At 35.6% G+C, this 14836-nt stretch overlaps 1 protein-coding gene across 2 annotated transcripts in view; it reads right to left on the reverse strand.

Moving 5' to 3' along the window:
• The window catches only part of TBX18 (T-box transcription factor 18), a 36538-nt gene that overhangs the window by 6493 nt on the left and 15209 nt on the right, over nucleotides 1-14836 (reverse strand). The window contains exons 5-7 of one of the 2 annotated variants that reach the window (XM_069065087.1): nucleotides 13481-13648; nucleotides 6572-6636; nucleotides 567-2243 (exon numbers count right to left, since the gene is read on the reverse strand). In XM_069065087.1, the coding sequence (XP_068921188.1) occupies nucleotides 2195-2243; nucleotides 6572-6636; nucleotides 13481-13648 (282 nt within the window). In that variant the 3' untranslated portion in view covers nucleotides 567-2194. Of the gene's footprint in view, nucleotides 1-566; nucleotides 2244-6571; nucleotides 6637-13480; nucleotides 13649-14836 lie in introns of those variants that run through there. The other variant, XM_069065085.1, reaches the window with a different exon arrangement.

Below are 14836 nucleotides of genomic sequence, written 5' to 3' on the forward strand. Positions count from 1 at the left end.
GTGTGTGTGTGTGTGTGTGTGTGTGTGTGTGTGTGTAGGAGGGGAAGTGGGGATTTCTTTTGTAAATGATAGAGACTACAAGACTGCTGAGGTTTTTGAGATTTTATGATTCTACAAACTCATCATCAGCCATGGTAGTGGAAAGCTACAAAATGGATGTTAAGAATATCTTTAAAAAGAAAAGGAAAAAAAGAAAGTGAAAAAAAAAAAGAATGTCTGTTTTGGCTGCAGAAAATGAATACACTGAATTAGAAATCAGGACACCATTCTGCCACTTATAACTCCCATAGGCTTCAGCTTATTTTGTTGGTAAAATAATCAGGCTGGAGCAGAGCAAGAGTTCTTAACTTTTTTTTGTGTCATGGATCCTTTTGGCAGTCTGGTGAAGACTATGGACCCCTTCTCAGAATAACTCATTTTAAATGCCTAAAATTAGATACATAAGCTTATAAAGGAAATCAATTATACTGAAATTCAGTTACCAAACTATTATTTTTTTGTTTTTTTGGAGGGGAGAAGGCAAGGCAATTGGGGTTAAGTGACTTGCCCAAGGTCACACAGCTAGTTAAGTGTCAAATGCCTCTATTCACTGTATCATCTAACTGCCCCCAAACTATTTCTTAAAAAAAAAAAGTTCATAGATTTCAGATTAAGACTCCCTGGGCAAGATAATTTCTAAGGGTCCTTGCAACTTTAAAATTCTGTCTACAATTAGTAGTTGTAGAGTTCACAAAGTATCCAGGCCTGGGTTCAGGAGGACTCATCTTTCTGATCTCAAATCTGGCCTCAGACACTTACTAGCCGTATGACCCTGGGCAGGTCATTTAGTCCTGTTTGCCTCAGTATCCTCATCTGTCAAATGATCTGGAGAAGGGACAAACCATTCCAGTGTTTGTTTGTTTGTTTTTTTTTGCTAAGAAAACCCCACAAGGGTTTAACAGAAGCTCCAAGGTTAAATGCCTCTCCCAAGAAAACATACCTAGTGATTATCAGAGTGTGAATTTTCAACCAAGTGTTCTGACTTTGGCCAGTTCCCTCCTCCTTAGGTAAACTGGGAGCCCTGTGCCCCCTCTCCCCAACATCCCAGAAGCTCATCATATTAATGCAGAACTTTGTAGAAACACATTTCCATTCATTGATATAACCCACTAACGCTAAGAACCCCTGAGCTCAAGAGATCCATCAATCTCAGCCTCCCCCCATAGAAGGATTACAGGCTTGTGGCCCTAGTCCCCCGAACCAATGTTCTCTTCACAGCTCCCAAATTAAACTATGCATCAGTGACAAAATTGTGAATCAGAACCATCCAACTGTGGTGTGGGTGTGAGATCACACTTCTTTATTGGAGAGTTTTGCAGATGTAGCCACCTAAATCTCTGCCTCCATGTTGTCTACACTGAAAATATCTGAACTTAACAGTAATTCTAGATGTGTATGCATTTTTTTTAGATCACAATATAATTATTTTTAAACTGTTTTTTATTTATTTTTGGTCTTTTTGGAAGGGGGAAGGCAGGGCAATTGGGGTTAAGTGACATGCCCAAGGTCACAGTTAATAAGTGTTAAAGTGTCTGAGGTTGGACTTGAACTCAGGTCCTCCTGACTCCAGAGCCGGTGCTCTATTCACTGAGCTAACTAGCTGCCCCATACAATATAATTATTTTTTTAATGACTTTGAATTCTTAAGTTTGCTTCCAAATGGCTTTTCAAAACTGCTTTGTATTTCCATTGTGATAGTTTTAGGAATGACTACACTTCAAGACTCTTTATTATTTATTTATTATTTAGTATATGCCTCAGATAAATTAGGTAACCACCATTTATTGAATGATATTGTTCTATGGTTAATGTTGGTGTTTTTTTTAAAATATGGGACAGTAGATGGGATGTGACCGCATAGTTAACAGTAATATTATTGATACATTAACAGAATTTATAGAGAGCTTTATAGTTTACGAATTACTTTGCATGCATTATCTCATTTGACATTTAGAATTTAAAATTTATACCCTGATCACTTCAAAGGAATACAAGCTAGTTTACAAGACTAAGCTTAAGGCACAATAGGACAAAGATTCTTAACCTGGGCTCTAAGAAAAAATTTTTTAAATGTCTTGATAACTGTAATTCAATAAACTGTTTTTTTTTGGTAACTAAATATTTAATTTTGTATATTTGAAAGGGTCCATAGGCTTCACCAGGCTTCCAAAGCAGTCCACACCATGAAAACCAACTCAGAATCCCTGAAATGAAGGGCAATGAGAGAAGAGAGGCATTTATGAAGAGTGAAGTGGAATGAACACTGTATTGGGGGTCAAAAGATGTGAGTTTGAATCCCATTTCTACGACTTACTACCTGTGTGACCTTAGATCAATCATTTCACCTCATCAGGCCTTAGTTTCTTCATCTGTTAAAGGAGGCATTAGATTAAAAGATCCCTGAGTTTCCTTCCTCCTCTAAATCTGTGCCCCAAGATCTTTTTACTGCAAGTTTCATTGTGCTCCTACTGCAAACTCACAAAAATAAAATCCCTTGGGGACAAGCTAGCATCAACAACAAAGCCCAAAGGCCAGGTTTGGAGGAGACACATGGAAAGGTTATAAATATAGGAATGATCAGATGTGACGCCATCAATATTTTCTTCTGAGATGGCTGTTTTCAGGCTGCAAGCTCCAGAAAGGATCAGAGATATTTTGCAGGAAACCGTTATAAAATATTTATTAGCTGAACCTGGACAGTTAAAAAAAAAAGGCAAGCCTTCATTTTCTGCAGTAATGGAGACTTTTTGCTTCTAGTTAAAGAGAAGATAAAAGGCACCTCCTGGAGAAGCACGGCCAAGGCGATAATTTATACAAGATGCCTTCGAACAATTTCCACATTTTATCACCACCCTAATTTACGCTATCAAATAGCCAAGTTTATTTAGTAAAATGGTTATGTTTTTCCTGAAGTATTTAAAGAGGAGAAATTTTTGTACCTTCCTGAGTAAAAAATTTTATAGGGTCAAACCTGAGGCCTTGCTGAAGAATGAAACTATTCTCAGCACATAAATTCTCTTTCACTCTGCAAATGTCCTGCAGCAGAGCTTTTGAGGGCTGAAGCTACTGATTCCTATAAAACAACCTGTGGGACTGTAAAGTGGTTGGAAAGAAGCATTTTTAATTAAAGAGAATTGCTTTATGTAGTTTAAAAAATTAGAGACCTTTGTTTACATCTTGTCTTGTCCAACGTGTTTATTATATATATATATATATATATATGAAAAAACCAATAGAATTAGAATTCTTTTTTTTAAAGTGGGTCAAATAGATTATAATGTACAGCGGAGGCAATCACAACAAATGAATCAAATCCAATTTTTTATTGTGACTTTTTTCTGTTGTCACATCTAATAAAATGGTCCCACCTCTTGCCTCACCCCAAAGTAGGTTTATATTTAACCTAGAAATAATATCTAAAATATTTTATATTTACTTCTCTGAATATGTTATTATCTACCTCCCTGTCTGCACCCCTCCCACCCCCAGCAGAATGTAAGATCCTTAAAGGTAGGGCCTCTGGAGGGTTGAGGGTTTGGGTTTTTTTTTTCTTTTCTGGTCTTTATTGTTCCCTGCACCTAATATAGTGTCTGATACATAGAAAGAACTTAATCAACTTTTGTTGAGTTGGGTTATGTAGATAAGAGATGAATGGCATAGAAAGGTGAAGCTGTTCTCTCTTTTCTATAAAAATTGAGTTTTTGTTAGTCAAAGTAAATTATGTTTTAAAATCAGGTAGCAGAGAGAGTTTGCAGTTTTCAAAGTGTACATCTTATTTTTTTTGATAAGTAAATATAATACACTAATTACACCAGTCATCAATCCACATGATAGTTCAATATTTTAATGATATACTAATAATTTTAAATTTTGGTTGGTTTAATTTGTGTATTTAGGTATGAAAATTTTAATCACAAATATTTCAAAACAATTAATTTTAAAACTAATGTCAAGTATAGGATTCTCTCCTATATTTTCAGTGAACCCAAGGGAAGAGGGGGAAGTAACTTACTCATCAAGAGGGAGCTCACATTTTGATAACACAAAACAAGATTTAAAAAAAAGAGGAAAAAATTCAACGAAGCAGTTATTGGAATAAAACTAAGCATCAAACTAAGAAACTTATTTGAATGGCTATTTTTTGCTACTTAAAACATATATTAAAATAACTTGTTGCTTCCTATTACCTCTGGAATAAAACATAAACCATTTTGGCATTTAGAGCCCTTCACAATCTAGCTCCCACAGAACTTTTAGATTGATTCATATTACTCCCCTTCACTCATTCTCTATTCCAATAAAACTAGACTATTTCCTGTTCCTTTACATGTCCAAACTTCCATTTCCCATTTCCATGTTTTTGGTACAAGTTGACCATCATGTCCCTTCTTACTTTGGCCTCTTAGAATTCCCAACCTTCTTTAAGGCTCAATTTAGGTACCATATCCTATAAGAAGTACTTTCTGAACCCCAATCCCTCTATTCTCAAATTATAGTGAGTTTACTTGTTTAAATATCTTATTCTAGTTTCTTTCCTCTTAAGTTTCATTCCAATTCCCTGAGGACTAGAACTGTTTCTCATTTTAACTTTCTATTCACAGTACCTTTCAAATAGGAAAAGCTTATTGAATTGGAGAATCTTAAATGACAAACTTTGACTGCCATGCAGACAACACAGGCTAACTTCTTGATATGTCTTATATATATTCATATCAGCCTTTACCACAAGCTCTCTGTGGAATGATCAGTGTTTTTATTATTGAATGGCTAATCTTTGCAAATCTTATAGACTGATTAGGTGAAATGATTGGTCTAAGGTCACACAGGTAGTAAGTGGTAGAACTTGGATTTGAACCCAGGTATTTTGACCCTCAATATAGTGCTCATTCTACTTCACTTATAGCTATCATCATCATTATTTTTAAAAGGCACTTCTAAAATCCAACTCCAAAAACAACCCACAAGCAATACAGGACTCCTACACCAAGTAATAACAAAAACAAAATCTTGAAAAAAAAGATTTTTTAAAAATAATTTACTACTTTACAAACAGGAGTTACTATACGGTTACTCCAAATATTTCTATTGGGTAGACCACCTCCCAGGACAGCTAGGTGCCAAGAAAATTCCAAATGAGGTCATGAAGAGTCAGATAGAACTAAGCTTCTTTAAGGACTTTCAAGAGGAGCTTTCATTGTGATTCTTCTAATTAAGATACAGGTTATTAGGAATCACAACACATTGTTTATGTGGATTCTTCCTCTCTCCCCCGCTGAAATAACTGGCTTATGGATCTTGTTCATGCATCCTATGAAAACCATCTTTCCATACATAAGGCAATGGGATCATTCACAGGAAAAACTTCTTTGATAAAAATAAAGTCATAAATTATTTGCTTCTTGGCATGGGAGGGGGTGGCTGGAAATCACATAAAAGTTCTTAAGACAAAGTGAACTAGGTGAAACCCTGGACTGAGATGTGGAATGTTAGGATTATTCTAGCTCCTACCTTACTCTAGATTAACCACTGCTATAATTATTATCAACTAATCATTTTATCAAATAACTACTATAAGCTAAACTGGAATACAGCCATAACCACAAAGAGGAAACACACACACACACACACACACACACACACACACACACCCACACACACACACACACACACACACACACACACACACACCCTGAACAAATAACTGGTTTGTAAACCAGATTAGTAAAGAGAGGCAACAAAGCAGCAGAAATTACTGGTAGTAATCTCAAGTGTAAAAACATAAAAAAAAGTAAGCAAGTAACTTTGGCTAAGGAGTTAAAACAATTTGGAGATTAAGGAATACTTAAAGTTAAGGCAGATAAAATAGGGACGGGGAGTAAAGTGGCTTTCATATACATTATTTGTCCAAATAAGGAAAATGGACTCTATGGGGTTGGATTTTATTAATGATTGTAGGTCTGGCCGCAAAATGTATTATTATAAATGTACTAGGCTAATAGATTGAGCCCAACCTGTTATGATGGGTTTTCCCTAAGTTTAGCTGAATTATAAATATCAAATCACAATGTTTTTTAATTGTTGCAAAGCATCTGTTTTGTTTGTTTATTTTTTATTAGTTCTATCTGACTCTTCATGACCTCATTTGGAATTTCCTTGGCAAAGATACTGGAGTGGTTTGCCATTTCCTTCTCCGGATTATTTTACAGATGAGGAAGCGGAGGCAAACAGGGTTAAGTGACTTTCCCAGGGTCACACAGCTAGTAAGTGTCTGAGATTGAATTGGAACTCAGGAAGATCAGTCTTCCTGACTCCAGACTCTTTGCTCTCTCCACTGTACCACCAGTTCTGTGATCACAATACCTCTAAACATTCCAAAGTTATTGGACATTATTTTTGTAAAGCAAAGCTATTTTTCAGAGTAACAGCAGTCTGAATGAAAAGTTTTATAATTTAAAATATGGAGGATAAAATAGACAATAAATAAGATCTATCACTACTTCTATCATTATTAAAGCATGTGTCAAAACCTTACCGGTTACGGCCAGAATCTCTAAATCCTTTGGCAAATGGGTTTCTGTCAATTTTCAGTCGTGTAATCTAGAGAAGAAAAAGTCATATTGAAGAAAGCAGAAATTATGAGCAAATGTATTTTACAACCTAGAATATTTTAAAGAAAAAATGTTCACAGAATGAATAATAACAACAATAATAGTATTTATGTAATAATTTAAGGTTTTCAAAGTACTATACAAATATTATCTCATTTTATCTTCATGATAACCCTGGGAGGGAGGTGCTATTATTATTATTTCCAGTAAATTGACTCAGGAAGAAACTAAGTGATTTGCTCAGGGTCAAGCATCTAGTAAATGTCTGAGGCAAGATCTGAACTCAGGATTCATAACAATAAGATGAACCTTTGCTTTAGTGTAGAGCTTCCCTCTGATCTTCTAATACTTTAAAACTATAAATAATTAACTGGGTAGAAACTTGAGAAATCCATTCAGGTTTATCCATTGAAGCCCTTTAGGCAGAACCATATACATCACTGAAAAAAGGTAAAAATGTATTCTCCATATAAATAAGCCCTCTTTAGAAGCTGATTCTATAACCCTTCTTAACGCTTTTTTCTAATTTATAACAGTCATTACTGTACTGCAATTTCTCCTCAGATCTATCTTCAGGAGGCAGTATGGAAGACAGGAAAGAAGTGCCATAGTCAGAGGACCTGAGTTCAAATCTCACCTCTGCCATTTACTGCCTATAAGACTTTGTCAAAGTCACTTAACCACTCTGTGCCTCAGTTTCCTCAACTGCCAAAATGGGGGATTAGATGACGTCTAAGGTCTCCTCTAGCTCTATATCTATGAGCCAATAGCTTGGAGATTCTCAAGCTGGAGTCTGTGAAGTTTTTTTAAAATATATTTTAATAAAGATATTTTGGGGGGAAGACGGAATTGAGTAAAGTGACTTGCCCAGGGTCACATAGCTAGTAAATGTCTAATTTGGTTTTAATTTGAACTTGGGTCCTCCTGACTCCATGGTTAGTTCTGTACCCAATGTGCCACCCAGCTGCCCCAAATATATTTCAATAAAATTGTTTGTTTAGGTAAGCTTTGTAATCCTATGTATTTTATTTTATGCACTTAAATACATTAATCAGAGGAATTAATAGGCTTCACCAGACTGCTGAAGAGGTCACAAGAAATGTTAGGAACCATGAATGTAATGGAATACTATTGTGCTATATGAAATGATGGACAGGAGCACTTCAGAAGAACCTGAAAAGATTCATATGAACTGATGTTAAGTGAAGTGAGCAGAACCAGGAGAACATTGCACACAGAAACAGTCACAGTTTGCAATGACCGGTTTTGATAGACTTAGTCCTTCTCTGCAATGCAAGGACCTAAAACATTTCCAAAGGACTCATGATGGAAAATGCCATCCACACCCAGAGAAAGAACTATGAAGTCTGAGATGCAGAGCGACGCAGACTATTTTCTTTTTTTGTTTTGTTTTTTCTTTCTCATAATTTCTCCCATTCATTATAATTCTTCTACACAACATAACTAATGTGAAAATATGTTTAATAGGAATGTATACATAAAGCCTATATCAGATTACAGGCCTTCTCAGGGAAGGAAGGGGAAAATATTTAAAACTTATGGAAGTAAATTTTGAAAACTAAAAATACATAAATTAAATTTTTCAAAAAAGAAATGTTAGAAACCCTTGCTATAGCTTATGGTCTTTCTTCTCTTCCCCTAGTGAGGAGGAAAAAATAGCTGATTATCATCTTCTATATATGACTACTTTATATGCTTCAACAATGTTATTAAATTCTAACTCAGCCTTCTCTTTTCCTGGCAGAAAAAAATGCAGATTCCTATAACTTTTCCTTGTGGCTCTTACTATTCAACCCTCTAATCATCTTTACAGGTCTCCTTTGAACCCTCATCCAAGTTCTACAGATACATTATAATTTCTATAGGCCAGATCTGGACACAACAGCACCTAAATTATTATGGACTATGGATAGAAACAAAGAGAGGATGACCTGCTGGTTCCTTGGTGCTGAAGTATCATTAACCTCACACAGTATGATGCCTTCCATTTCAATTACAATTCTCTTTAGCTCATTCACAGACTGTTGTTCTACACTGTTCTATGACACCCTGATTCCCATAGATTATTTTAGGGCATTCTGGCATATTATCCATCTCTGCCTATATTGTACATTGCTTTTCTCTCCCCAGAAGGACTATTTTGAATTTTTCCTTAGTAAAGTTTGCTTTTTATTCTGCTTTTATGTCTGATCATATCAACAATTTGGCAATATCACTTTAAATTTAGATCTTTTTAAGATTCTTAATGGGAGGGGGCAGCTAGGTGGCACAGTGAATAGAGCACTGGTCCTGGAGTCGGGAAGAGCTGAGTTCAAATCTGGCCTCAGACACTTAACACTTACTAGCTGTGTGACCTTGGGCAAGTCCCTTAACCCCAATTGCCCTGTTTTCCCCCCGCCAAAAAGACCCAAAAAAAAATTTAATGGGGGGGGAGCACACAAAGGAAAGGGTGTTGTTCCTGGAGTTGGATAACCTGAGTTGATGATTTCTACAGTGTGATGTTAGCCAAGTTGATTAACCTTCCTACATTTCAGTTTCTTCATCTGTTGATGAAGAATTTAGCTCTAGATGGCCTCTGATGGCCCTTCTAGTTCTGGAAGACTATGCTCCTAAATTGCTAGTTATTGTACAGCTCCTTCCCCTTCCACCTAACTAAATAGTCATCCTTTGAATTCCATCTTCTGGAAGGATGATGCAAAGTAGTGGTGTCCAGCTCAAATAGAAAAGATCCTTGTAGGTGACATATTGACTTAGAAAACCACAAATTACATTATCTATATTTTCTTATATTTTTATTTATGCTTGTTAAAAATTTCCCATTACATTTTTATCTGACTCAATAGGTACCATATGGAAATTGAAGGGATGCTCCATCAACTGGGGAATGGCTAAACAAGTTATGGTATATGCTTGTGATGGAATACTCCTATACTGTAAGAAATGATTAGCAGGTTGATTTTTAGGAAAAACATAAAAAGACTTGCATGAAATAGTAAAGAGTGAAATGAATAGAATCAAGAGAACACTGTATACAGTAAAAGCAATATTGTTCAAAGAATAACTGTGAATGACTAAGCTATTCTGAGTATTATAAATAATCAAGTCAACTAAGAAGGAAGATGATATCCATCTCCACAGAAAGAATTGATAAATAGAATTATGCATAATATGATTTTACACATAACATATCTATCTATCATCTATCTATCTATCTATCATCTATCTATCTACCTACCTACCTATCTATCTATCTGTGTCAAATGATGACCTACTCTAGATAGGAGTGAGGAGGGGGGATAGGAGGCAGTTCAGAACTTAAAATGTAACAAACAAATAAATAAAATTAATTTTTAAAAATAAGCATTGTAAATGGCCCTTGTGTCTTGAGTTTGATACCTCTGATAAACTCTTCATAACCAAGACTAGGAATCACCTCTGTGGAAAACAACAACAAAAACTAACATCTAAATCTCTCCAAATTTTCAGTAATCCACCACCACTCAGTGACTCAGTCTCCATCATGCTAAATGGACATCGCCTAACTTAAACACCACCTGCTAAATTAATGTCTTCCCAACATATTATAAGCATTTATTGTAGCAGCAGACTCCAAAACCTTGTTAAGGTCATAATATGCTATGTATGAAGTTTTTCCCTTCAATTTACCAGGCCTGCTACTAAAGGAAGTTTTATTTCCTTAAAATATGTCAGGAGTCATATTTTATCTAAATATGCATTCATACATACTATGTACTTTATAAATGTTATAGGATTTATTTCTTATAAGAACATGTGTGGGGATTGTTACGTTCTTGTCTTTGTATCTCCAGTACCTAGGAAGCATCTGTCACATAGTAGGTACATAATAAATACTTGCTGGTTGACATGAAGGATTTCCCTCCACTAAAGAAGTACTCTGAGGTGGCTAGGTGGTACAGTGGATAAAATCCTGGGCTTGGAATCAGGAAGACTCATCTTCATGAATTCAAATCTGACCTCTGACACTTACTAGCTGTATGACCCTGGACAAGTCACTTAATCTTGTTTGCCTCAGTTTTCTCGGCTATAAAATGAGAAGGAAATGACACACCACTCCAGTATCTTGGCCAAGAAAATCCCAAATGGGGTCATGATGAATCAGATATGATTGAAACAACTGAACAACAAAGATCTACCCTGATGTCTAAGAGCAGGTTTTCAAAGACTCTGTCAGTACTGTATGAATCCTGGTAGGTATGACTTAGACCAATTAATAAGCATTTATTAATTCCCTATTCTGTACCAGGCACTGTGCTATGTGCTGGGAACAGAAAGAAAAGGAAAACAAAGAAACAAATAGCTAATCTTCCCAAGGCACTCACAATCTAATCGGTGAGAAAGTGCAAAGGACTATGTACAAACAAGGCAGAGACAGGATAAACTGGAGATAATCTACAGAAGGAAAATACTAGCATTGAGCAAAACAGGCAAAGCTTTCTTCTAGAAGGTGAGATTTTAGCTGAGACCTGAAGGAAACCAGGAAAACAAGAGACAGTGATAAAGAGAGAGAGAATTCTATGCACAGAGGGCAGTCAGTGAAAATTCAGTCAGGAAATGGAGTATTTGAGGCAGAGCAAGGAGACCAATGCAGTCTAAACTATAGTCTTCAAACATGGGCCCAGTGATGGAGTGTCTGTTGTTCGAGGGCCAGACAAGCTTGGGGACAATCGTTTCCAGGATGACTATAGGGCTGTGAAAGGTTTTGGTGACAGAAATTTGCAAAGATGATCTACTTAATAATGAAAAGATGGATTTGTGATTGATCCATTTTTAGTTCTACTGTCCCTCTTGTCACAGTATCTCTTTGAGTCTTAGCATTTTTTCTTTTTGTAAAATTCTCTTGAGTATATCAATTCTTAATTTAGGCAACTAAGTTTCTATCTTCTCAGATTTTTCCAGCATGGAGGGATAAATAGGCAATTTGCTAAATAATTTTTAAAAATCATAAAATTAGTTTAAAATAATCTAATTCTTTATATTTAAAAATCTATTGGATGACAAACTCTTTTTAAAAAGTTCTCATTATAATATCCTTCCACATGACTTATTAAAATATTTAGAACTGTATATGAATTTATAATGTCTTAGTACTCTTCTTTGAAATTCTCCCCATAGACCTTTTAAGTCCCAAATCCCTTGGAAAACTTTTTGTAGAGTTTAATGATCCATTTTATATATTTAATATGTGTTCTTATTTCACAGAATCATGGGTCTATAGTTATAGAAGGGATCTTAGAGGACATCTAGTCTGACCCTTTTTATTTTAATGATGAGGAAACTGAGACTCAGTGCAGTAAAGTAATTTGTCCAAGGTCACACAGGTGTTAAGTGGCATAACCAGTATTTGAACCCAGGTTGTCCGACTCCAAATCTACAGTTCTTTCCAGGGTCACCGTACTGCCATCAATAAAGGGAATAAAGAAAGGCTCCATTTCTTGGCCTGAACATGTGTTTCTATGGGGGGGGGGAATGTGGGAGAGATTTTGTATCTTTGCTCTGAAGGAAGGCCTGTTGTTTCCTAAACCCAAATGACTCTGAGACTTTTGATTCAGAGTGACAAAATTCACTTCTAGTCCTTCTCCTCTAAAAGTAATTGAAACTAAATGATAAAGTCTTAGGTCCTTGGAGGAGATGTTTACACACGGAAAGTGAAGAAATGGAGCCATTTATAAAGACCTTTCAAACTAATTTACAAGCAAACAAACCAGAAGCCAACCCAGAAGACAATTTTCTGGCCTTAGAGTTCAGAATACCTGGATTCAAGTCCCACCTTGGACAAAGGACTAGCTGAGTTGACACTGGCCCAGTAACTTAATCTCCCAGGCAGCTCTCTAAGACCTTAAATTGTTAAGCAGGTGCTGACCTGCATTGGTAGAGGGATTTTCCTATATGAATGAAGTCATAAAAATGGGCACAGGAAAAGGCCTACACAGAGAATAATACCTTCGATCAGTGGGCTATTTCTTTTGAAAATTGTGTTTGAGGAAACTGTTTGGAGATAGAGTTTTCTAGTTCACTTGTTCTAGCTAAACACGGCCTTTAAGTGATATGTATATCTTAAAAATGTTTTAAAAGAAAGAGAACTTCTATCTGCATTCCATTCAACACAATTCATCTTTGAAATTTTATCTTTCTATTACCTGAATAATAACTAAGAATAACATTATAATATAAAATATTAAGGAAGAACAAGAGAAAGGCCTCTAATGTATTACTATATAGTATTTATATGAAAATATAGACAAAGATCTCAGAGGAGGAAATGATATGGTGCCAATTAAGGAAATCTCTTCACTGACAGTATCATGGATCCACCAAATTACCTCAATGACCACAAGAAAACTGTGCCTAAAGATTACATTTAGCAGAGCTACATGGGACTAAGATTATTGTGATAATAAGACCTTGCTAGAGAAGTCTTGTACTAAAGAATTATTCCTACCACAATACTATTATTTTAGGGCATAGGGCCTAAGTTTTGCTCTTTCATTGATCAAGTCATTCCTGGTGTGGAAACTCCCTCTACCAATGCAGATCAGTGACTGCAATGTAAAATGTTTTCCCAGGGTCACCCAGCCTGTGTGTGTCACAGGCAAGACTTGAACCCAGGTGTTCCTACTTCTAAACCTGGCTTTCTATCCATTATAGCCCATTGCCTTTCATGTAAAAAAGACTGTAATAATATTTCATCATAAACTAACGAGGCTAACGTTTTTCTTTTCTCCTGGGTTAAGAAATATGGCATAGCAGTTCATGAAAGGCAGAGAGATTACCTGCTGATTCTGGTAGGCAGTGACAGTGGTAAAGACAGTTTCAGGAAATGAGAATGCTTTAACCCCTTCCCCTGATGGAATAGGCTTGACAGGAGAAAGATCATCTCCACAGTCTTTGCGAATGACATGCACTCGTGGTTGGTATTTGTGCATAGAGTGAAGGATAATCTGGAGGACAAAAGAAAAAAAAAACAACGCAATTGTCAGAGGTCACTCGTCGTCCGATAACTTTCTTAATTTTTTTATGATGATCCTTGCTTAGAAAGAAAATTTCCTACTAATGCATAAATAGTACATTCAGGAAACATCTTCACAATTTTAAAAGTCTCTAGATATCTGTATTTATGAGTCCCTGATCTGTGGCAATGTGAATTATGTCAGTTTCATGAAAATAGATTCATAACTGATTCATATACAGGAATTAACATTGAAATGATTCACCCCAACTATTTTATATTTCTACATCAAATGGGAACCACTTGAAATAAATGATTAAAATGTGTTTAATCCCGCCAATTTAGCTATCACATGCCCAATTTTATTCAGACAATAGATCTGATTCATTAGTAATAATTACATGCCCACTAAGTGATAAATTTCTTTGAAAGTCTCCTTCCTCTTGAGTTATTTATGCTTTCAGAATAAGCATTACTTCCTATTGTCCCCAATCTATTTCATTAGTGTAGAGAATTCAGCATCATAAATTATCAATGGGCTTGAGAAATCATCGGAAGAGCATTCATAAACTTCCTTAAGCATTGCCAACAGCTATTCAGCATGTGAGTTTGCCCTCATCTTTCTTAGGGTGTTGTAGAAATTCAAAGACCCAAGTTTCTTTTTAGCTGAATTGAGGTTTTGTTTATTTTCTTATAGCTTTATTGATGCCTTTTGTTTTTCTACCACAATCATTTCCTCATACTCTATCTAGTTCCTTGTACCCTCTCTTTTAAGAAAGAAAAACAGTTCAGTAAAATTAACTGATAAAACAACTTCACCAGACTCAGATACAACATTCGTCTCCATACCCTCCTCCTCCAGCTTCCCCTGCAATCTCTCTACCTAGAGGGAAGTGTATTACATCATGTGTACTCTAGGACCTAGGTTTGTCATTGCAATAAACCTGAGTTTGGTTGTCTTTCAATGTTGAACTGAGTTGGAAGGAATCTCTTCTGAAATCTGATGGCTGAAATTGAATCTAAAGTCATATTCCGGAAGATTCTTTTCTGAGCTATGAGGCTGGAAAGGCCTTCTAAAAATAATAATTATATATATATATATATATATATATATATACACACACACACATATGTATATATATATATATACATACACACATATGTATATATATATGCATAT

Source organism: Petaurus breviceps, unplaced genomic scaffold (assembly GCF_028583685.1).
Source record: "Petaurus breviceps papuanus isolate PSGF00001 unplaced genomic scaffold, PetGlider_PUasm1.0 90667, whole genome shotgun sequence".
In the NCBI taxonomy this organism is placed as follows: Eukaryota; Metazoa; Chordata; class Mammalia; order Diprotodontia; family Petauridae; genus Petaurus; species Petaurus breviceps.